Genomic DNA, 23,204 nt, shown 5'->3' on the forward strand with positions numbered 1-23,204 from the left:
CAGCGCTGCACTGTGCACTATTGTATCACTACAATACTACAGTGTTTGACAGATAAGATGAAGTTAAAACTCCCCAATCCAGGCCTGGAGGACAGGATATTGTCCCATGAGCAGCTGGACAAGCTGGAGGAAGAAGAGGCTGGAGACAGACCGAAATGGGACAACAAGGCCCAGTACATGCTGACCTGTGTGGGGTTTTGTGTGGGACTTGGAAATGTTTGGCGGTTCCCCTACCTGTGTCAGAGTCATGGGGGAGGTAAGTGATGCTTCCAAGGTGTAGTGCACTGATTTCATATTTGACTATTTTACATAATACTGTTTGGGGAGAAGAAAATTATTTCAACATTATATCCAATCCAGGTCTACTGGAAGAGAGGTATACTCCCATGTGTCTATATTAAAATTTCATTTACACAAATCATTAATTTAGTTACAAAATTATATCTCTTCAGTATTTGTCTTCCTGTTGCTACCATTAAAAATGCATTTGAGACTGCAAAAACAAATATAATAAAGTTTGGTTTTACTTCTGAAACCAAAAGACATGACAGTCAGCATAAAAGGGGAAACAGTTTAACTTTGTGATCACATCCAAGCACATTTTGTATTTTTATATTGTTTCATGTGGGGTTTTTTAAATAAATTGTTTGCTGTGATTTTATTTTTGCAAACCAGCTTGCCTCAGTTTTCCATGTAGAGCAAATTATGCATTTTGATTTGCACTGAATTGAAATGCACTGCAAGGTCTGGATCAGAGGGTATGCTGATGAGGTCTATATAATACCCCTCTCCAAGTTAAGCAGTTAATGAACAGCATCACAAGACCATTCCAGTAATGAATATTTCCTTATAGCATCTGTAAAACAGTAATAGAAGTAATTTAAATCACCTTCAGCAGTGTGGACTGCGTGTGCTGATCTGCTCAGATAAGACACTTTATACCCTCTAACTGAGAAGAAATCCTTGTAAAGGGATGGATTGTGCGTTGCATAATGAACCTAACTGCATTTACTGTCAGACTTTATCTTTGCATGTGTTCACATGCATCCTGAATGATTAACATCAAGATGTTGCAATTTATTTGAATGAGTAATGATTTATTGTCTCCATGACACCATAAACAGTTCCTTTGTTTTTCCTCCAGGTGCATTTATGATCCCATTTCTGATCCTGCTGGTTCTGGAAGGAATCCCACTTCTACATCTTGAGTTTGCCATCGGCCAACGGTTGAGAAGAGGCAGTTTGGGAGTGTGGGCGACAGTTCATCCCTATCTGACTGGCATTGGTGAGTGATTATGTTTGGTGATAATGGTGTTAATAATGTTTGTTACAAGTAGTGGGAATGTGCCTTAAAGGGATAGGTCCCAAAATCATAAACACAGATTTTTCCACCTTACCTGTAGTGCTTTTCATCAATTTAGATTTTTTGGGTGTGAGTATTGGCGATATTAGCCGTAGAGATGTCTGCCTTCTTTTGAATATATTTTAATTAAACGGCGCTTGGCTTGTGGTGCTCAAAGCACCAAAAGTAAATGGATTTAAAACAAAATAATACATTTGAAAAACTCTTGAAAAAACAAACGTCTCTTTTCAGGAATCATGACCAAGATCCTCAAAACAGCCCACAGACCCTGTTGTGACAGATTTATATAGGAACTATTTTTTTTATACCGAACTACACCAGCCAGCCATATCACTGCACAGAAGAAGTGGGCATCTACTGCTATCTCTGCTAGCACCACTGAGCTAGCTAACATTACAGCTCAGCTGAGGAGGACGCCGTTACTGTTTACATCTTACGCTGTCAAGAGTATGAGTTTCTTGTTCATTTGTAGATGCACACAACTTCTGTGAAGTGATACGATTGGCAGGTTCAGTGTGGTAGAGAGAAAATCGTTCCTGTATGAAACTGCTCAAAACAAGGCCTATAGATTTTAACTGGATCACGATTTCTGGACAAAGAAATTGCTGTTACATTCTTCACATATTTATATTTTTTATTGTTCTGAGCACCACACGCCAAGTGCCATCTAGTTCCATTATATTGGAGAGAAGGCAGACCTTTCTACAGGCAATATTTCCAACATTCGGCAACTTCCGCCAAAACAGTCTATTAATTTATAGCACTAAAGGTAGTATAAATATGTATTTTTCATTTTAAGAGTGAACCATTAATTTGAAAGAAACCCTTTAAAAACTTTCATTGGCAGGTATTGCATCCATGTGCGTATCTCTGACGATCAGTCTCTACTACAACACCATTATTGCCTGGATTCTGTGGTACTTCTTCAACTCATTTCAACAGCCCCTGCCTTGGAGTCAATGCCCCATAAATGCCAATTTAACAGGTAGTGCTACAACTGATGCTGCACTTTTACAGAATGGAAATGAAGTCAGAAAATCTTGATTTTGGCTTAGTGACGGATGCTGTTGTTAAATTCTGTCAGGCGTTGTCTCAGAGTGTGAGAGGAGCTCCCCTGTGGATTATTTCTGGTACAGGGAGACCCTGAACACAACTCCAACGATTGAAGATGATGGTGGCCTGCAGTGGTGGATACTGTTATGTCATATTTGTGCATGGGGTCTGCTCTACATCTGCATTATTCGTGGTATTGAGACCACTGGAAAGGTACAGACCATTCCTTAACGAAATAACAGAAGATTTACATTCAGCTAAAGAGTAATTTTATGAATTTTTTTTCTCAAGGCTGTGTATGTGACTTCAACCCTTCCATACGTGGTGCTGACAATATTTCTGATCAGAGGGTTGACCTTGAAGGGCTCTTTGAATGGAGTTAAGTTTCTCTTCACACCAGATGTAAGTTGCATTTTTTTTAAATTCACTTTAGTAATCACACATGTCTAACTACTGTTATGTCGCCGGCCTTGTTGTTGCAAGACTTTAACATTGTCCTGTTACAAAAAAGGTTCTGATAACGTCATGGCTGATGCTTTGTCTAGGTGTTGAATCACACATTTATTTGAGGGTAAATGTTTTGATTTTGAGTGGGGAGGTGTTATGACCCCTGGGGTCATCTTGATTTTTCTGTGTTTTCTGTGCTTATGTTTTTTCTCCTCCCCTCCACTATAACGTATACTCCCACATAACACTACAGATAACAAATTCAATGATTAAGTCATTGTAAAAATATGTTTACATGCTATTTGGAAAATACAGGAAACACATTTTATGCCGAGATAGTTTAAGCAGGGATTAACTGTTTTAATCTTTCCATAAAAAATCATTTAAATCTGTTGGGGCACCCCAAATGTTCCTATAGATGGGATCTTTTAACTGTGTCTTGCTATTTTAGTCCTCAGAACAGACATTAGCCATATTAGCCTCATTAGATGTACCGTATAACCCACGCTGAACAATAACCAACTGATCCATAATTATCTACTTCACTAATTCCTCCAGTTAACAGAGCTGGCAAAGCCAACGACATGGCTCGATGCGGGTGCTCAAGTTTTCTATTCCTTCTCGCTGGCTTTTGGTGGTCTTATTTCTTTCTCCAGCTACAACTCAGTGCAGTAAGTTTTTTTAAAGGAGCAGTGTGTAGGATGTAGTGGCCTCTCATGGTGAGGATTGCAGATTCCTCAACATAAATTTCCATTTCTGCCAAAACATGCCCCTAAATCCTACACACTGGACCTTTAACCTGTGTCATTTAAAGGTACAGTTTATCACACTGTATTGCAAATAAAAACACAATCTCATTTTCCCTTCAGTAACAACTGTGAACAGGATGCAGTAATCATCTCTTCCATCAACGGTATCACCTCTGTCTATGCTGCAACAGTCATTTACACCATTATTGGCTTCAGAGCAACAGAGAGATTTGACAGCTGTCTTTCTGGGTACATTATGGGTTTTTTCTGTAAACTTAATACATTTTAGCAGCTCAATTATTTGTTCTTCAACAATGCATTGACTGTATTTTAACCAAATATCTTTTTGGCTTTTAGAAACATCCTATCATTATTAAATAAGTTTGAGCTCCCTGAAGGCGCCATCACTGACAGCAACTATGATGAGGTTCTTCAACGTCTTAGTGAAACTAACCCTGGTGTTATTCAAGAGCTGGATTTAAGGGCCTGTGACTTAAATACTTTTCTCAGTGAGGTATGATTATTTATGCACCAGAACAGCGCCTTCCTTGTTGGTGTAAAATTAACTAAAGTTTATTTCTTAGTATAAAATTAAACAATGTTCAATGTTAATGATCCCTGCCATGCTTTGCTATAACACTATGCTCTGTTTGGGCCCCAGGGAGTTGAAGGAACTGGTTTGGCCTTCATTGTGTTCACTGAGGCCATCACCAAGATGCCTCTCTCACCGCTGTGGGCCGTCCTTTTCTTTATAATGCTCTTCTGTCTCGGCCTGTCTTCTATGTTTGGTAACATAGAAGGAGTTCTAGTGCCACTGCAAGACCTCAAAGTTTTCCCCAAGAAATGGCCAAAGGAGGCTGTCACTGGTAACTCATACACTTCTTCTCTCGTTTTACATTAATAATGATTCCTAATATATCATATTAACTCTTTGCTCTCCTACAGGTGTGACATGCATATTCTGCTGTCTGGTGGGTCTGATTTTTATCCAAGGCTCAGGGAACTATTGGCTTTCACTCTTTGACACCTATGGAGGATCCATCCCTTTGCTAGTTGTTGCTTTTTTCGAGATTTCTCTGTGGTTTACATATATGGGATAGACAGGTGACTATTTTTATATATATATATATATATATATATATCCTTATTTATATATATATATATATATATATATATATATATATATATATATATATATATATATATATATATATATATATACAACTGTATTGATATAATTTAAAATAATTAATCTGTTGACTGTTTAATCATTAATGTTTTGTGTTGTGTGGTAAGGTGAAGCCAAAGACAGTTTACCACGTTGTGAACTATTAACAAGTTAACTAAGTAAATTGTGGCCTTTAATAGATGAATACCAGTGTCGGCATTCTGCTGTCATTCTCACATGCATAATGTAAACACACACACACACACACACACACACACACACACACACACATATATAATTGTTTTGCACTGTTGATACTTGCGTTTTTAGATTTGTATGAAGATTTTCTGTGATGGTCAATGCTATTTATATTGCCTGCAACATTAATCACAGTGGTTTCAGAGCATTATAATGATAATAGATAATAGAGATGAGGACCATATTTGATGTATAAGCAAATGCAACTTTTCTACTATCCTAACATAAAATTACTTGTACATGATCATTGATTTAGCCAATTAAGAGATGAGGGGAACAAATTATAATGGCATCATAAGCATCCCCCACTAATGTTACTGCACCAACTTTATTAAGAGAAGCTTTTTTTCTTTTTTTTTTGTCTGCACAATCTTTACAATGTGCGTCACTGTCCTCCTAGGTTCAATGATGATATCAAGTTCATGATTGGACACAAACCCAACATCTTCTGGCAGGCAACATGGAGAGTCATCAGCCCACTCATTATGTTTTTCATCTTGGTCTTTTACTTCATCACTAAAGTTTCTGAAAATATCTTTTATAAAGCCTGGAATCCTGAATCGGTAAACATTTTTTTATTTTGAAATGATCTCCCTAGAATTATGATCGTGGGTTTTTGGCTTATTTTTAAAACACTGTCATGTAGCACTGAAAATCTCTTTTTTTCTATGTCTTTGCAGGATAATTTCCCTACACTTGAAGAAAAACCATATCCAGTCTGGATCTATGTGATCATCTTTATATTAGCAGGGATACCCAGTATTGCTGTGCCTTTTTTTGCTCTCTGGAATTTTTTAAAGGCAAAGAGGAGGGATAGGTCACAACCCGATAATATCTCTGACCAAATTCAAATGAACAACGAAAGCAAAAAATCCCTACACTAAAATTCTACAAAAATCCCAAATTTTCTCTTTTTTTCCCCAGTAACAATAAAGTGATTACTTTGGGTTAACTGACACAATTTTAAAATAGGAGATTTACTGAACAGAAGTCCTTGTGTCCTCAGCCACCTGTGGCAGCACGTAAAGCTCTTACTTCTGAGCAATGACGAAGGAGACAATAAGAAGAGCTGGGAAAAAAAGTAACATAACAATCTGCTTTTGTAGGGGTGTTGCAAAAGACTGGTATTGATAATAACTATGATATTAAAAAAAATAATTTTAATATGATGTGAATGATAGACATATGATAGTATCTTGCAAATATTTGTTTACCTCTCCACCTCCCTACACTATTGATTTAAGTGGAATAAATCTAACATTATTTTTTTTAAAAAAGACAGAACGTAAAATAGACAAAGTTAAAGATTTATTTGAGTAATAGCATTAGTATTGTCTGTTTTTCAAATTTTCTATAAATATCACAATAATATCATCATTGGAAATTCTTTAGGCCACAATAATCATGTAGTGAAAACGTGATATCATGCCAAGCCTGTTTCCTGTTAACTCAAAGACTTCCACCACAGAATTTTATTCGTAAAAACAGTTCGCCATCCTTAAAATACCATAAACTATCTGCGACAAAACCCATTAAGTTTCCTATAAATCTGAGAGAGACTTTGCCGACATTTTGTTTTGTATTCTGTCTAATTACTGCAAAGAAATTAACAAAAGGCAAACGCAGGCTCTGAATATGAACCCGAAAAGATTTATATTCCAGGGCTGCAACGTCATACAATCCTTCTGTTGGGTTAAGACACTTCTAGTAACACTATAGATTAAACAATTAGATTTTGACACTGGGAGGAGGAACTAACCCAGAAGGAAACTGACTTTGAGCCATCTGTCCAGCTGGGGGCACTATTGTGGTGTGTTTGGGAAGTGTATTAAATATTGATAGATCAGCTGTATATTGTTATTTTTAATCCTGTAGTTTTTCCATATGTCTGTAATTTGTTAAATTAATTACACTACATGTGCTTTATGACTCTGCTGTGTTTTCCAGTGAGGAATGATAGATTTCACTGATGGTGTCTGTATGAATATATGATAAAGAAGAGAAATTAGTAGATGGCATTTTGAATAGTGTTTTTGGTGACTAAGCCTGATATGGAACTACACACTACATGTTTTTTTTTCTAGTTTAAGGGATGTTTGATAATTACAGCTGACTGAAATCATTTAGACTGTGTGCAGATAACAGTTATGTAAACTCTATCATGTAATGAATTAAAAAGGCATGTGTACAATCACTGTTTTTCTCCCTGGGCTCCTTATTTATTCTGCTTTGTGTTACAAGCAACCGTTATCGCCTCTGTTTTCAACATCATATCATGCCGCTTTACACAAGGGCTTTTTATTAAACACACAAACCAAATTGTTCCCACAGCTCCAAGAGCCAACAAAAAATAAGGCTGATAAAGCAAACGTCCCCCCTTCGTCTCCTGATACAAACAGGTAACAAGTCACCAGCTCCTCCCTTTCTCTTCAGACACACTGGACAAGGCAGACAAAAAATATTTTTCTTATGAAATATACTGAAATAACAAAAAAGACAAATAAGTGATGGAGACAGCTGGAAGTGCTGAGCAGACGCAGGATTTTGGAGCCAAGGACACCACTGAAAGGCCAAAATGGGACAACAAAGTTCAATACTTGCTTACCTGCATAGGTTTTGCTGTGGGACTTGGTAATGTGTGGAGATTTCCATATTTGTGTCAAATCTATGGTGGAGGTAAGAGCATTTCCTCTACCTTTTGTAATATTAACACAAAAAGCAAAATTGGACAGTCTCTCAAATATCTGGCTTTTCATTTGGTTTTCGGTGAGAAGAACCATTTTGCAGTCAGCAATACAAAATCTTTTTTGACAAAATGGGAAATGGCTTAAACGGCTCTTAAATGCTGTTTTTAAAAACTAAATTATTTCTTGATTTAATCATTTTCATTCCCTTAAGTTATGGAAATGCTAAAAGCTTTTATTAACACCTTCCTCTCCAGGATAATTGTCTTTCTAGTATCTCCTCACTATAAATAATCAGAGGCACATATAAACATGCACACTCACAGACAACACTTCTACCGCAAAGTGGCTAAATAACACAAAGGTAACACAAACTTTTAATCATCTTGAGTGATAATGTATTTCCAATTACTTCTTATTGTACACATTTGCAACTTATTGTTAATTACACCAAGGGACAAAGCTGACTAAAACTTAAACTTCACTCACACACACACTTTAAAAATGTTTGACTATCAACATGCCAACAAGTGAATTTGCTTCCTCTCCTTTTTTTGCCTTTGGTCCTTCGCTTTTTGCTACTAGAGTTCCTTAGATAATTTCGGTCTGCGTGTTTATTTTTCCAGTGAAGGTAAATCTAGAAACATGTCTGACTGGAGGGATTATAATATATTTCTTGGCTCCTACCAATGATTTAGGGCGAGATAGTACTTAAGTGATTATGTAACTATAGCAAAGTTGTATCTTTTTCTTTATAACTGTGACTGATCTACTTAAGACAATGCCTACTTTACAAACCGATGCTTAATGAACTGGTTAAAAAATGCTACAAAATGTTTTCACTGCTCCATACACTCATCTTACTCAAATAACAAGGGAGAACAGTTACATTATGATATGTCTGGTGCTAAGATCTATTGCTGGGAATGAATGAGACTGATAAAGTTGTGCGTTGATAATAAAATGTCCAGTAATCAGAAACTGAATGACCTTCAACTATGGAGGCCATGCCAAGGTTTAGTTTAAAGGAGAAGTCAATTGCTTAGTGAGAATTACATGTTTATGGTTTAATAGTCAGTTATCACAATAACTTTGGCCTTTAATGTCACTTACAACTCTGCTTTATTTCAAGGGGCGTTTCTGATTCCTTATGTTATTGCCCTGGTGTTTGAGGGACTTCCTCTGCTGCACATGGAACTGGCCATCGGACAGCGGCTCAGAATGGGGAGTGTCGGAGTATGGAACTCAATCTCCCCTTACCTGGGAGGTTTAGGTGAGAAGGTTTGCTATCTATGAACACTACTCAGAAAAGCAACATGCAAAAAAAAAAGGTTGGGGTGGAGGGGGCGTATTTACTAGTGAATAACGTCAATGTGTATTAACAGGTGTGGCTTCCTTGGTAGTATCCTTCCTAGTTGGTCTGTTCTACAACATGATTTTGGCCTGGATCCTCTGGTACTTCTTCCACTCCTTTCAAAGTCCACTTCCCTGGAGGGACTGCCCATTAAACTTGAATCATACTGGTGATTTTACATCATGATAATATAAATTAACAATAAATCTTGAATAGTAACAGACAGACAGTCCCATTAATTAATCATTATATGAATAATGTCTTTGATACAGGCTATATAACTGAATGTGACAAGAGCTCGCCAGTGAACTATTTTTGGTATCGTCAAACACTTAACATCACACCCAACATTGAGACCAGTGGGTCCCTGCAGTGGTGGCTTGTGCTGTGTCTCGCATCTGCTTGGTGCCTCGTGTATATCTGCTTCATACGTGGAATTGAGACAATTGGAAAGGTAAAATACCTGTTTGATGTAATACTAAAAATATGTTTTTGTTGCTTGTTATATCTTCCAGCCCAGATACCAGTAAACAACGGCAAAATATTGGAAACATTAGAGTAATACTGGCTCTCCAAGTTAAAGAGACATGAATATGTAATGCATTATGCAAGCAGAAATACAGCTGCCTTACCAGCATTAGTCATGTCAGGCTGGAAGAGAGACACGCATCTCAATGCAGATCCCTGCAACATGCCCAAATTAAACTCCGGCTTCAACTTTCATCACTGGCAGAAATTCACCGTGTATACAAGTCACAAATCTAAATTTAACAGCTAAAAAATCTGTTGTCTCCAAAACAGCAGAATGACAATAACAGGGTCCAAAATCTACTTTTAATCATTATTATTTAACAGTTCATCAGTTTCAGTACAGCAGAAGTTCTTCTTCTTCTTACAGCTTTTTGGGTGTCATGCTTCCAGTCTTGGGCATGTGCCAGAGTCTTTGCACACGGCACAAAATCTGCCCATATATAGTCTTTAGGGGGCGTTACCTACGCTAATAGGTGACTTACGATCAAGTGGGATTCAGCACTGAGCACATCTGGGTAAGAGCAGGTTTGGGTGGTTTAGAACATTTGGTGCATCCAGAGTTTTATGTTTTGTCTTACCAGAAAATTAAGAGTAAAATATAAGAGAAATTTAAGAGAATGTTGCTGCAATAATAATCATAGCAACAGCTGACAGCGAGAGTCAGTCAAGAATTGTCAGACAATTCATATGTTGCATTTAATGCAAAACAAAATGTGGTCAATAATCTGTGTTGTAATGATAACAGTCTGTGGTAAAGTATGCCTGTTTTTAACAACCCAAAAATGACGGCTAAACTAATTTATATTACTTGCCAATCTAGATTTTTTAGTTTAGTGAGTGGCAGGTACTACATTTTGGCCCTGGACAATAAGGTCAACAAAAACAAAACTCACCAATGATACTGTTCAACATGTTTTTTCTAATGTATGACGCACTCTAGTAGCAGATACATTAAAGGCGATAAAGGGGGGGTGATTGTTGTGTATTAATTTAACAAGTGACAGTAACTAAAGTTTAAAGTTTAACATTTGAGGCCCTTAAAAAGGCCTTACAAAACCACCTGCACATTAACATTTAGTTCTCATGAAGTTAAATTGGAGTGTTTATTCTGTTTGATGTGAAAATGAAATATTTCATCAGCATCAAAACTTTTTCCAACAGGCTATTTACATCACAGCCACCTTTCCATATCTTGTTTTGACCATTTTCTTGGTCAGATCCTTGACTCTGTCCGGAGCCACAGATGGCCTAGTTTACCTCTTTACTCCAAATGTAAGTTTCACATTAGTTTTCTAATAAAATAATTTCATGATAAGATTTATTGAGTAAAACCTAATATCAAACTAACAAGAAATATTTTCATCACAGTGGGAAACCCTGAAAAATCCAAAGGTCTGGTTGGATGCTGCTACTCAAATCTTTTTCTCTCTGTCTTTGGCCTTTGGGGGACTTATTGCTTTTTCCAGTTATAATGCTCAGAAGTAAGAACTTTATGGACACATTTTCATTATGAAAGTAAGCATGATGCAGAAAATAAAAATGATGAACCTGAACCAATATTACATCTTTGCAGGAATAATTGTGAGAGAGACGCCCTAATTGTTGGATGTGTGAACAGTTTTACATCATTATATGCATCAATTCCTATTTTTGCCATTCTTGGATTTAAAGCGAATGAAAACTACAATGACTGCCAAAATTGGTACGTATCACATAGGTAATTATGGGATACCACAGAACAGTATATTCAGTGTGATAATTGCACAGTATTATTATAAGATGTGCAACTGACAATTATGTAATTACAAGTTGTCAGACCCCAAAGTGATGTGACTGCTGTGACTATACATGCCACTTTAATATGAATCAAAAATCCCACTTTCAACACTGTAACAGTTCGTTTTTTACTTAAATGACTTTTCAGTTTAAAAAAACCCAAATTTTCTATTGTCTTAGTTATTATTAAATAAACTTTTAAATAACTATTAAATAAGCCCTAGGTATAATTATTAGCAGTGATGCTTTTACCAGTAGTGTTAATTAATGAAATTTCTGTTGATCTTAGGAATATACTTACGTTGACAAATTCATTCAACATTGGGGATGAAAACATAACCCTTGAAAACTATGACGACTGGTTAAACTATCTCAACACAACCAATCCCAGCGAGGTTGAAAGCCTCGATCTAAAGACCTGCAACTTACAGACTTTCCTGGACCAGGTACAGTATCTCTCTTACTATTAAAGTAGTTTTGATTTTTAATTGTTTCCTCTATTAAGTTTTGTTTCGTGGTTGTGTATGAGATCACATATTACATCCTACCTGTAGAGCGCCTCTGGAACCGGACTAGCCTTCATTGTGTTCACTGAGGTGGTGATAAAAATGCCAGGCTCTCAGGTGTGGGCGGTGCTCTTCTTTGTCATGCTCTTCAGCCTGGGCCTGTCCTCCATGTTTGGAAATCTAGAAGGAGTCCTTACTCCTATGCTGGACCTGCACATGATTCCACCCTGGATTCCTAAGGAAATTTTCACAGGTAAAAGAAAGATCACATAACTTCATACAGTGTTTGCAATCATGGCATTTGGAGCACATTAGTTTGTGCTGTCACAGAATATTACAAACAACTTTCAAACTTTCAAATATCCATAACTTTCTATACATAACAGTAATCATGGCTGCTTAAACAAAGTAACATGTAAATTAGAATTTCCGTCTTGAAGTTTTATGCCTCAACGGACCAGTCAAGTTTCAGTTACAGTTCACATTCACATTGTGCCAAATTTAAGGAGATTCCCTCAAGGCCTTTTTGGAGATATCGTGACAATCAGACAGACACAAGGTCACAGTGATGTTTGAACACCAAAGTCGAATCAGTTCAGCCTTGAGTCCAAGAGGACATTTGTGTCAAATCTGAAGAAATTCAATCAACCCATTCATGAGAATGGAAAGACGACCTAGAAATATTATCAAGATGTGGAGAAATAAAAGCATACCTGCTGTTTCACACTAACTATGCCTTTCATATACAACAGCTTTGAGCTGCACCCTGTATTTCCCAATTCCTGTGTGAATTATATTTTAATGTGAAATTATGTCTTCATGTGTGAAACAAATAGTGTTGTAAGTATTCAAGGTAAAAATCCAAAATAAATTGTTTATATGTGCGAAAAACATGAACAGCTGCTGTAACATCTGCTATGTCAGTGCGTATGTTCTTGTAGGATGCAAACAGTATACTTTTCTTACAGATGTACACTGCCTTTCAAATTACTTTTGCACAAGTAGACAGTCTACAGGTTTCCACATTAGTTAATTGAACATATTAATTCTTATGGCATGAAGCTAAATCAATTTACAATGTTCTTTTTTTGCTTAAAGGTTTAATATGTCTCACCTCCTTCACTGCGGCCCTCATCTTTACTTTGGGCTCTGGAAACTACTGGCTGGGAATTTTCAACAGCTTCGTAGGCTCCATGCCTCTGCTCATCATTGCCTTCTTTGAGATCATCAGTGTGGTATATATCTATGGAATAAACAGGTGAAACTGTAATTCATTTCATTAGTACACTTGCGACATAAAAACATATTTGAATGATTTGGCAAAGGGTTTCCATTTGCCCGCAGGTTTAATGACGACATTGAATGGATGACGGGTCGCAGACCAAACATCTACTGGCAGGCCACTTGGCGCTTTATCAGTCCTTTCATGCTTCTGGTTGTTTTTGTGGCATATGTTGTAGTCGAGGCTGAAAAACGACCAACATACAACGCCTGGAACCCAGATTATGTGAGAAAGATTTTATGGTTGCTCTACAACACCACCCTGTAGAATTTGTTAAATGATGAAAAAAAGACATTGACTTTCCACTCCATTACCCCTACAGGTGCACTTCCCCCTCGCTGATGTTCAACACTATCCTGAATGGGTTTATGTTATCTGTGTGCTCTTATCTGTCCTTCCTGTTGTATCCATTCCTCTTGTAGCTCTCTACAAATTTGTTGGCTTCCTGAAGAAGTACATCATGAGCAGACACAATCAAAATCCATATGCAAATGAATTCTGTAATGGAGAACTGTAAAGGAAAGCTTCTTTATCTGAATGGTGGTAAGGACTACCATGTAAAATATTTTGTCATTTAGTAACAGTTTCTACTGATTATTTTCATACTTCTTTTTTGTACAGTATGGTATTGTAAGCTTCTAACTACATAACATAATTCAAATGACATCATCACTAGAATAACATATTGGCAGTAGCAGCTGTAATTTCAGTATATCTGCTAAATTAAAACACATTTTTTTCTTAATATACACAAGTGTATTTATATTGGTAAAGGAAATGCAACACTGTCTACCACTAGATCAAATCAATGCAGGATAATATCCCTCTGAAATATATTAACAACAGTGTACCAAGGTTTGTGTTAATATTTGATTAAAGGAAGACAACAGTTAATTTCCTGTGTTGATGTTTTGAATGGGTAGAAATGGAGAGTGATGGATAACCTTTCTGAATGGTTTGGGACAAGCACATTATTAATTCTTCCAAATAAAAAATTCAGCATGACGTTTGGCGCAAATGTGTACAAACAATGCTAAATTAGCTGTAGCAATCTCGTGGTTGTATGTTCAATTAAGATCATCTGTGTAATTTTTAATATAGTACTGCAGGGATGACATGTTATTTTCTAGGCTGATGGGAAAGTTAGCAACGGCCTGGTTCTCTAGTCAAAAAGCCAATGGAATTTTTCCACTAGACTTTGGATTATAGAAGCTCTGTGGCAAACAAATGTTGAAAGGGCATCAACCTGCTTTTGTTCAGCTAAAAATCTTCATAAATAAACACCCTTTCAGAATTTTTGAAGCGCAAAATTCAATCGCCAGGAGTAAAAAGCGAACATTAGGTGCCACCACAACGAGGAGGTTAAGTCATGTTCTGTAGTTACATTTAGCCATTTCAGAATCAAAATCAGAAAAACTTTATTAACCCTCCGGGGGATATTTTGGTTCGTTACAGTCGCTCTGATGCAACATTTGTTAACAACCACCTTTTTTAACACATAAGCTTCAAAATTCACATGTTGTATGACAAGATGGAAAAATCTCGTAAGCTTAAGTTAACCACAGACCTTATTTCAGGCATCTAACCAAAAAAACCATTCAAAATGTATTCTGACTTTAAGGTAGGGGAACTAGGAGTGCTAAAATGTGAATTTATTTCAAGGTTTTACGACTCGTTCCTGCACCAGTCTTTATTATGCATCATCTTGTAAATCGCATTCTAATCAGACTAGAGAACATCTTTTGTTATGTAATGTATTATAGTTATCTGCTTTCTGCCCTCTGTCACCTGCAAGTGTGAGGAGTGATGTAGTGTTGCATGATGGTGTTCTTTATGTAACTTATTTTGCATGTCAACAGAGCATGTGGGTGTATTAGAGTAGTAGGACTGTGCTTGTGTGCGTGAGGGTGCATGCATACGCTCACTGACCATGCGCATGTGTGTATTTTAGAGCCATACGAGTTACACAGTTATCCTTTTTTGTGGTGTGGGTGGACAGTGATATTGTCCCCCCGGTGTCACGTGCTTTGGAATATGCTGGCTGCCTTTGTTGTCCCTCTGCCTGTTCTGCTTTTCTGGCACTTTCATACAATGGTGCACTTGAACACTGTGATGTTATTAAGCCTTTCAAACTACTACAGCTTGAATTCCAGCTCTCAGGAAAGACTAGCATCCCAATGTAGGATACATGGCACAAGATACACCACTGAGGAACAACAGCAAGGATTGAGTGTAACAGCAGAACAAAGGTAATGTCTGAACCTGCTTTCACTTATGAGCGCTTTCATTTTTTTCAGTTTAAGACTGCATTTATACAGCTATGCAAGGTGTGATGCTAATGCTATTGCTACTGTGAAATCTTACTGTTTGTCATTATTTTTCCAGGTTTTTTAAAATTCTGATTCAAAAATTGCACTTGTTGATCCATTGCAGCCATTATTTTTGTCTCTTGTATGTTTGAAAAAAAAAATGAAATGAGTGATGTGAAGGACATTAGATGTACTTAATGATGATAATACCGTTGCAAACACGCCTAAGAGGTCACAACTGGTTACTTAGTTTAAAAGGACATTGTGTTTCAACTTTTGTTGCATAAAGTTGTTGTTAGTAAAAGTAAAGTGTATATTTAATTAGTGACTACAATACAGACACATGTTGATTTTTGGTGCTGTTTATAGAATTGCTTTCAATTACGTAAATAAGTAAATAACCAGTAATCCTAGACGTTGTAGCCATCAACAGTAAAGTGGTGTGTTTCAAAGCCTCCAAGTGATGCTGTGACCTACAGTTATCAAACACCGTACTATCAACAATGGGACAAGAGTGCGACAAGTTCAACAGCTTTTTGACCTGTGATCCTATACTAGGCAATGTCCCAGCGAGCAGATGCCTCCCAGTGTGGCGGGGTTGTGGTTGAGTTTGAGTCCGATGACATCAGGGATGCCAGAGCTAACAAAGCTAGGAGTATACCAGGTGAACTCAGCTTTAAATCCAGCTGGATTTGTGCAAATTTGTAACATATAAAACGTGTGCTTATTCAATTTTCATGCATCTCCTCGTGAAGGTTCAGCTCTTATCTACCTCAAGGGTCCCAAGTTTCTCATCTATGTCAGTGGAGCGTTGTCAATGTGGGTAAGAATCATTTCGTGAAGAAACAGATTCCTGGAGAAATAGATAAGACATTCACATTTAAATAACTGCAAGGTAATCTTCACTGTGTAAACTGTGTCACAGCGCCTTGCAAAAAATAATGATGCCCTTTTATGTTGTTTTAAACAGGGCGACCGCATGTGGCACTTTGCAATTTCTGTGTTCCTGATAGAGCTGTACGGCCGTAACCTGCTGTTGACTGCGGTGTTTGGGTTGGTAGTGGCTGGGTCAGTGCTCCTGCTAGGGGCTTTGATTGGAGACTGGGTTGATCGCAATCCCAGGAATAAAGGTATGCAACAATTTCAAACCTGCTATCATAGAACAGTGATACAGATCAGTATATCTAAATCACGGGCCCAGAAGTCTGGTGGTTTTGTGTCTCATCGGGTGTTGAATTACATTTCACCCCATGTCTCAAGTGTAAATCAGTGCCTGATTTGATAGCTTGACTTAACACCAGCAGGACTTGAGGCACACGGCTCACATCTGTCAAGGCTAGCATTCAGTTTCTACAGAATACAGAATATATCATCTATGTTGCGATACTCTAAAACAGTTTTTTTGTCCCCTCTTCTAGTTGCACATGCATCTCTTTTCATTCAGAACATCTCAGTGACAGTGTGTAGCATTGTGCTCATGTTGGTGTTCTCCTATAAGCAAAGGATTGAACAGATCTGGGATGGATGGCTTACTGTGAGTAGACTCAAACATGCATATTTGACTAATTACATTTCACAACGTGATAACATGTTGATCTGCAAACAGAATACTCACCATGATTATTACACGGAGGAGTTATTGCTGCTGTTGTTGTTCCCTCTGTCCTGTGTCCCTGTTGTCTCTGCTTCTGAGCTTGTGGCTACTCTGTGCTGTCATAGTAACATGTTGCATCGCAAAACTCACACAAGGTGGTTTGTTATACGGTGGTGATCGTCCTGGCAGATGTGGCAAACCTTGCAAGCACAGCACTGACCATTGCCATTCAGAGGGACTGGATTGTGGTTATCACGGGCTACAACCGAGGTCACCTTGCTGGTGAGGGGATTCATTCTCATATTTGTTTATCCTGCACGGGTTGTGCAGGATAAACACTTGAATTACAGAGATTTTCGGGTGTTGGTCTGTTTTCTGCTCTTGCTAACAGTCCTCCAGTGGAAGCACATTAACCTCTGTGTCTTTGATCCCAACAAAAGGAATGAATGCGACCATGAGGCGGATAGATCAGGTGACTAACATCCTGGCCCCACTAGCAGTGGGACAGGTCATGACCCTGGCCTCCAATGTAGTTGGCTGTGGCTTTATCCTGGGCTGGAACCTCGTCTCTCTCATTGTGGAGTTTTTCTTCTTGTCACGGGTGTACCGCATCGTTCCTGCTCTCTCAGTCAAACCACCAGCGGTGGAGGAGGATCAGGTGTATCTGCAGAGGGTGGAGAGGAGAATATCACAAGGTATGGACTTTTTTCATTTGTTAGTTTGTTCAAGGCAAATATTTTTTCAAGATTTCTAGCACCCTATGTATCCCTAGATTTTAACATGTAAATATGATGAGATTTACCAAAAATGTGCATTAAGGCCATCATAAAGTCCTATATTATGCTAAGTGGCCTTTTAGATATGAAAAAAAGTAATACCAATAAGATTTAGGGCTGTGCATTAGGCTAAAATACATTAAAAATGCTTGCTTGTAGTTAACAAAGTGACCCAACAATGAGACCTAAAACCTGTCAATCATTTAAAATTTCAGCACTTCTGGTTGCCTCATCTTAAAGTCAGTAGTTTTTTTTCACTTGGGCTTTGGCTTGATGCCTCAAATAAGGTCTTTGTCCATACAAGTTTAACAGACTTTCACGTTTTGTTCTCCAACATCAAATATGTTGATAAATACCCCACTCATTAATTTTTAAGCTTTTATGCGTCTAAAAGATGGCTGCTAATAACAGTATTGTTGTAGTGATGACGTTAGTCATGCAACTGTGGTGTAGTTAATTTATAGCTTAATATTAGCTTAAAAAAAAACAAAACATTAAAGTGTTGTATTGTGAAAAACATGCAAGTGTAGGACACAAGTATCATAAACTTTAATTTGCTCCAGAGCTTATATCCTACAATAATCAAAAAAACCCAATGTGAAGATCCCATTGACTTTTTGATGAGGGAACCAGGGCTACGCTAACAGAAAATCATGATCCCTGGCACACTGTATGTAGAAACAACACACAGTATGTACTATTAACTGCAGGTGATAAAGCAATACCTGGAACCACTATTATTGCACTACAGCATACATTAAAATTATTCAGCATCTATGACCACTCAATTCTAAAAGTTCGATCAACTCAAATTTGAACTTTTAAATTCAATTTGGATGTGGAAAACTATGCTTCTATGGCGGAAGATGTCATAGAGGGCACTGATATAGTGAGATTTGTGCCATTAAATTTTTAAATGGCTTAAGGGAAACAAAGGTTGAAAAATAGACCAGTTCAAACTAAACTTGGAACACTTTGCAATATGTAGAAATGACAAATAAATATCATTTAATAATTTTGACCTTACATTCCCCAGATTGGATCTTAATGTGTGCTGTAAATGCATTAATTTCGTTCTGTACAATAACAGGTAATCACATTAAAGGGGCTAAAGGCATAATAAAGTAAAAGTTATGAAGCTCTAAAGCTTCATTGAAGAAGCACACTTTATTTGAAGACATAATCTTCAGTTCATGTACAGCACCCGACTGCCAGAGTTCACATGGTCTACATTTGCAGCCCATGAAGTGTAGCTGGTCTGTATTTGACAGATGATGTGCACGTGATGGAGCAGAAATGGTGCAGAATACGAATAGGACCTTTAAAACTGATGAACACAAGTGATGGATTCCTTTTTCTCATCAGGCGAAGGTAATGTTGCACAACCTCAACCTCTGACCGAAGGTAACTGCAACACAAGCCTGCACCTAAAAGAAATCACCAACCTGCCGCTGTGTTTCCGGAGGTTTCGCTGGCTGGTAAGCACCTGCAAGGACGGCTGGAGGGCCTACTATCGCCAGCCTGTCTTCCTGGCAGGAATGGGCCTGGCTTTCCTCTACACCACTGTGCTGGGCTTTGACTGCATCACCACTGGGTATGCCTACACTCAGGGCATAAGCGGCTCTCTCCTTAGTCTGCTGATGGGTGTATCGGCTATCACAGGGCTGATGGGCACTGTGATGTTCACTAGACTACGGAAGAGCTATGGCCTGGTTAACACAGGCATCATCTCAAGCTGCCTCCACCTAGGCTGCTTGCTGCTCTGTGTGTGCTCTGTGTTTGCCCCTGGCAGCCCTATGGATCTTAGCTTGCTGATGCCCTACATTACCTCCAATTCCTCCACTGAGCTTGGAGGTATGGCAAGCCAAAGGCAAAAACACACTTATCCTCTGAGGGGAGGCAGCAATCAGCCGCTGCTACCCGACCGCTCCTCCATCCACTGGACCAACAACACTGTGCTCTTTGACAACGTGCCCTCTGACACAGCGCCAGAATCGTACATCTCCATCATCCTCCTGTTCTTGGGTGTCATCACAGCACGCATTGGTGAGTAGGACATCCACAAGTGACTAGTTTTAATGGACTCCAAAATTTAAAATTAATAGAGTCCATGTACAATACATGGGAATACTGTCAACTGTAGAGCTTTGCCCATACATTGGTATGGTGGATACTACCAGCCAGTATAAAGAACCCCAGTAATGAGTCCTAAAACTCAGAAAGATGTTGCATTTTAGCACCTCCGCTTCCCTAATTGGTCTTAAAAAAGGTCTGTGGTTAACACAAGCTTAAGAGACTTTCACATTTTGTTCTACGACATAAAATATGTCAGTAAATACCCCACTCACAAACTTTGAAGCTCTTATATGTCTTACAGAGACAGTTGCTAACAAGTGGCTAAATGAGACAACAGAAGGTCATCAGGCCCAACCGTGTCAAACGTGGCTCTGTAGCCTCGTAGCTGTGGCGACGCAAACATAGTGTAGTTTGTTTTAGCCACGCAAGAGCTTTTTACTTTGTGAAAATTATCCTGCTGAATAAAATATGTATCATAGGATTTGTTCATCACAGATCGTCATGGGTCATCCCTGTGGCACTCTGTTGGCTTATCATGAATATATTGGTACCTGTGTTGGGCAATGACAAACTGCACTACAAAAATCAGGATCGCCACAAATATTTATGGACAAAATTTCCAAACTTTTCTATGACTTTTGAGGATTAAAGTTTTGGGTTTTTTTTTCTTGCCCCACTTGCCAAGCGTGTTCATACATAATTTCAAAATAGAAGACAAAACCTGTGTTAACTATGTTTGGTCAACAGCTACAAAGAATTAATCGCCTGTTATGTCATATTACATGGAAGGTTATCCACAGAAGTTTACTGCAACAATTTCATAAAACACAACAAAGTTCCATGACTTTTCCAAAACTTTCAATGATTTTGACCAATTCCATGGTTTTTCCAGGCCTGGCAAATATGCTAGTTAGTAAGTGATCCTTATAAAATGTCTTTTTCTGCACAAGATAAATCCTTACTATACAAAGGGCTCTTGTTAATTATTTCCATTAATTTAATAATTGTGTTAAGAGCTAAATAAATGCAGTCATTATATCTATTTCAGGTCCAGTTTTTAACCTCTATGGCATCTGTGTTTTTAGGTCTCTGGTCCTTCGACTTGACGGTGACCCAGCTCCTGCAGGAGAACATCTGTGAGTCAGAGAGAGGTGTGGTAAACGGGGTGCAAAGCTCTATGAATTATCTGATGGATCTGCTTCACTTCATAATGGTGATCTCCGCTCCACAGCCACAGCACTTTGGCATCCTAGTTATCATTTCTGTCTTATTCATCACCACCGGGCACACTATGTACTTCCTGTATGCACACAAAGCCAAGAGAAAACGCCGCCTCGACACATAAGGAGCAGACATGGCCCACACATCCAGGCATGAGATGCTTCCCAGCACTGACACCACTCTGCACCTGTGAAATGAATGTCTCCCTCCTGTTCCTACAGCAATCTTATTGCAACACTCCACTCCTGACTTCGCCATTCATTTCAGCACAACACAGCAAGTGCCTGTCCCACCTCGGTTGCTTTCTTCCTGCAGGGCCATGTGCCACAGCAGCAAACAAGAACTCAGGTGACATAGAGTGGGAGACACGCTCTCCCTTCGTGTACATACGTTGAGGTGGCTACAATAACTGCAGCAATGGCACCTCCAGGGGAAATGTCCTAATCTAATAAACAACAGGACACAAAGGTAGCGGCTAAGGCACCAGCACATGCCTTTGCACACCCTGTAGGATTACTGCAAGACTTTCATCAAACAAGCCTGTTAACTTACATAGCTTTTTGGATGGGAGGGTGGATGGATGGAGAGCTTTTTCTAACCTTCACTCAGTAAAGAACTGGTGTTGTGAGGAAAACTTAACAGTGACACATGATGACGCAAACACACAGTACTTCTACAAGTGGCATCGATGTTACTGATCCGTCCACTTGGAAATATTCCAGGATGTCCATAAAGGAACATAAAGGGAACTTGATGTGAGATTGTTTGATTAGAGAAAAAAAAATCAGAAAGGCAGCCCCCCCTTTTAATGGACAGACGTGGAAGGACAAAGTATTTCCTTCCCCTGGTTTGTTTCTCTGTGGATGAATCAAGCAAACATTTGCCTTTCTTTTTATGCATGTAAACCTGGCTTATAGATTACAACAACTAAAAAATATCACATCACGTCATGTACTTTAGTCAAACTTTAATACAAACTATTTTATTCTAACTGCTTGTGTATTTAGACAAATAAAAATAGTTTCCAAACTTTCTTTCCTTCCCATATAAAGAGTGATATTAATAGATTAATAGAAACCAAAGAGGAAAGCAATCTTCATTTTGTGACATGTTTGAAATCAGTGATAGCTATATGTTGACAGCAAATGTTGATCACTGCTATTGGCAGTGTTGTATTACATTTTGCTTTACTCTTTTGTAGTTCTGATGAACTAAACATTACCTTACCTCAACTAAGAACACTGTTGGGAATATGACTTGGGAATTACTCTCAGCTACTGTATGTTTTCATATCTCCTTCATGTACAGTGAAAATAACATCAAAGTTTAACCTTTTGTCATACAACCAGCAACACATCTCAATATATTTGTATAATTTTCCTGTGAAATTTCTGTATTGTATGTTGTCCTTATTTTTCAGACTGATAATTATGATAATAAAGAGGACTGAATATCTCTGGCCTCAAGTCTTCTGACCAGAATAATCAACAAATATATGTAATGTACAATACAGTGCTGCACGTTACACTAATGACTGGTTCCCAACCTGGGGGTTCTGACCCCCACTAGGGGTTGCCTAAGCTTAACAGGGGGTCATGAGGCTCTCTTGATTTTAACATGAAGTAAGAAAACTTTTTTGAAAAAAAAAAAACAACAACCAAAAACAGTAATGGCCTTTCTCCACATGGAGTTTTTCTTCTGCAGACAAGCAGTGGTGGGCGATGGGAAGCACTTTATAAAAGAAATCTCCCAGCATTTGTTGTGACAGTAGCTAAAGGGGGGCAGCAAGTGCTCAGACAGGCTGCGCAAAAAGGCGGAGCGCTCAGAAAAAAGACGCCAGGTGAAGCGCTTTTTCTTTAGGTGGCCGTATGCAGCCTCAGTTTCCCGCTCTTAATAAGTAACAATTGAAAAAAGACCCCGTTGCTGAGAAAAAATAATAGATGGACACAAGCACAAAGCCTATGTCTCAGCATTTGAATAATATCTTTTAAGAAAACTAAATGAAGTTATTACTTCTACAGTTTAGATTATAATTTAAGATATAAGCTGGAAAAAAG

The 23,204-nt window shown here is 38.2% G+C and overlaps 3 protein-coding genes across 3 annotated transcripts; all 3 read left to right on the forward strand.

Annotated features, from left to right (window-relative positions):
• The first annotated feature begins 57 nt into the window (after positions 1–57).
• Positions 58–6,049, forward strand: slc6a19b (solute carrier family 6 member 19b). The gene is given in 13 exon segments (XM_042489538.1): positions 58–256; positions 1,145–1,285; positions 2,211–2,348; positions 2,448–2,629; positions 2,708–2,818; positions 3,422–3,534; positions 3,733–3,861; positions 3,970–4,126; positions 4,274–4,478; positions 4,558–4,683; positions 4,686–4,716; positions 5,439–5,601; positions 5,719–6,049. Coding segments are annotated over 13 exon segments (1,899 nt in total). The 3' UTR covers positions 5,923–6,049.
• A 1,496-nt stretch (positions 6,050–7,545) lies between these two features.
• Positions 7,546–13,688, forward strand: LOC121945402 (sodium-dependent neutral amino acid transporter B(0)AT3-like). The gene is made up of 12 exons (XM_042489555.1): positions 7,546–7,714; positions 8,855–8,995; positions 9,108–9,245; positions 9,349–9,530; positions 10,769–10,879; positions 10,976–11,088; positions 11,181–11,309; positions 11,673–11,829; positions 11,938–12,142; positions 12,988–13,147; positions 13,234–13,396; positions 13,494–13,688. The coding sequence occupies exons 1-12, from the start codon at positions 7,546–7,548 to the stop codon at positions 13,686–13,688; spliced, it is 1,863 nt and encodes a 620-aa protein (XP_042345489.1).
• A 2,353-nt stretch (positions 13,689–16,041) lies between these two features.
• si:ch211-254p10.2 (solute carrier family 40 member 1) lies at positions 16,042–21,271 on the forward strand. Its single transcript, XM_042490742.1, has 8 exons — positions 16,042–16,144; positions 16,236–16,303; positions 16,451–16,610; positions 16,899–17,014; positions 17,230–17,356; positions 17,515–17,769; positions 19,216–19,896; positions 21,012–21,271. The coding sequence occupies exons 1-8, from the start codon at positions 16,042–16,044 to the stop codon at positions 21,269–21,271; spliced, it is 1,770 nt and encodes a 589-aa protein (XP_042346676.1).
• The last annotated feature ends 1,933 nt before the right edge of the window (positions 21,272–23,204 follow it).

Source organism: Plectropomus leopardus, chromosome 7 (assembly GCF_008729295.1).
Source record: "Plectropomus leopardus isolate mb chromosome 7, YSFRI_Pleo_2.0, whole genome shotgun sequence".
NCBI lineage: Eukaryota > Metazoa > Chordata > Actinopteri > Perciformes > Serranidae > Plectropomus > Plectropomus leopardus.

Coding starts and splice junctions, on each gene's coding strand:
- si:ch211-254p10.2 (XM_042490742.1), top strand. CDS start 16,042: ATGTCCCAGCGAGCAGATGCCTCCCAGTGTGGCGGGGTTGTGGTTGAG. Junction 17,015..17,229: donor TCTGGGATGGATGGCTTACT/GTGAGTAGACTC, acceptor AACTCACACAAG/GTGGTTTGTTATACGGTGGT. Junction 17,770..19,215: donor GGAGAGGAGAATATCACAAG/GTATGGACTTTT, acceptor TTTTCTCATCAG/GCGAAGGTAATGTTGCACAA.
- LOC121945402 (XM_042489555.1), top strand. CDS start 7,546: ATGGAGACAGCTGGAAGTGCTGAGCAGACGCAGGATTTTGGAGCCAAG. Junction 10,880..10,975: donor TTTACCTCTTTACTCCAAAT/GTAAGTTTCACA, acceptor TTTTCATCACAG/TGGGAAACCCTGAAAAATCC. Junction 11,089..11,180: donor TCCAGTTATAATGCTCAGAA/GTAAGAACTTTA, acceptor ACATCTTTGCAG/GAATAATTGTGAGAGAGACG.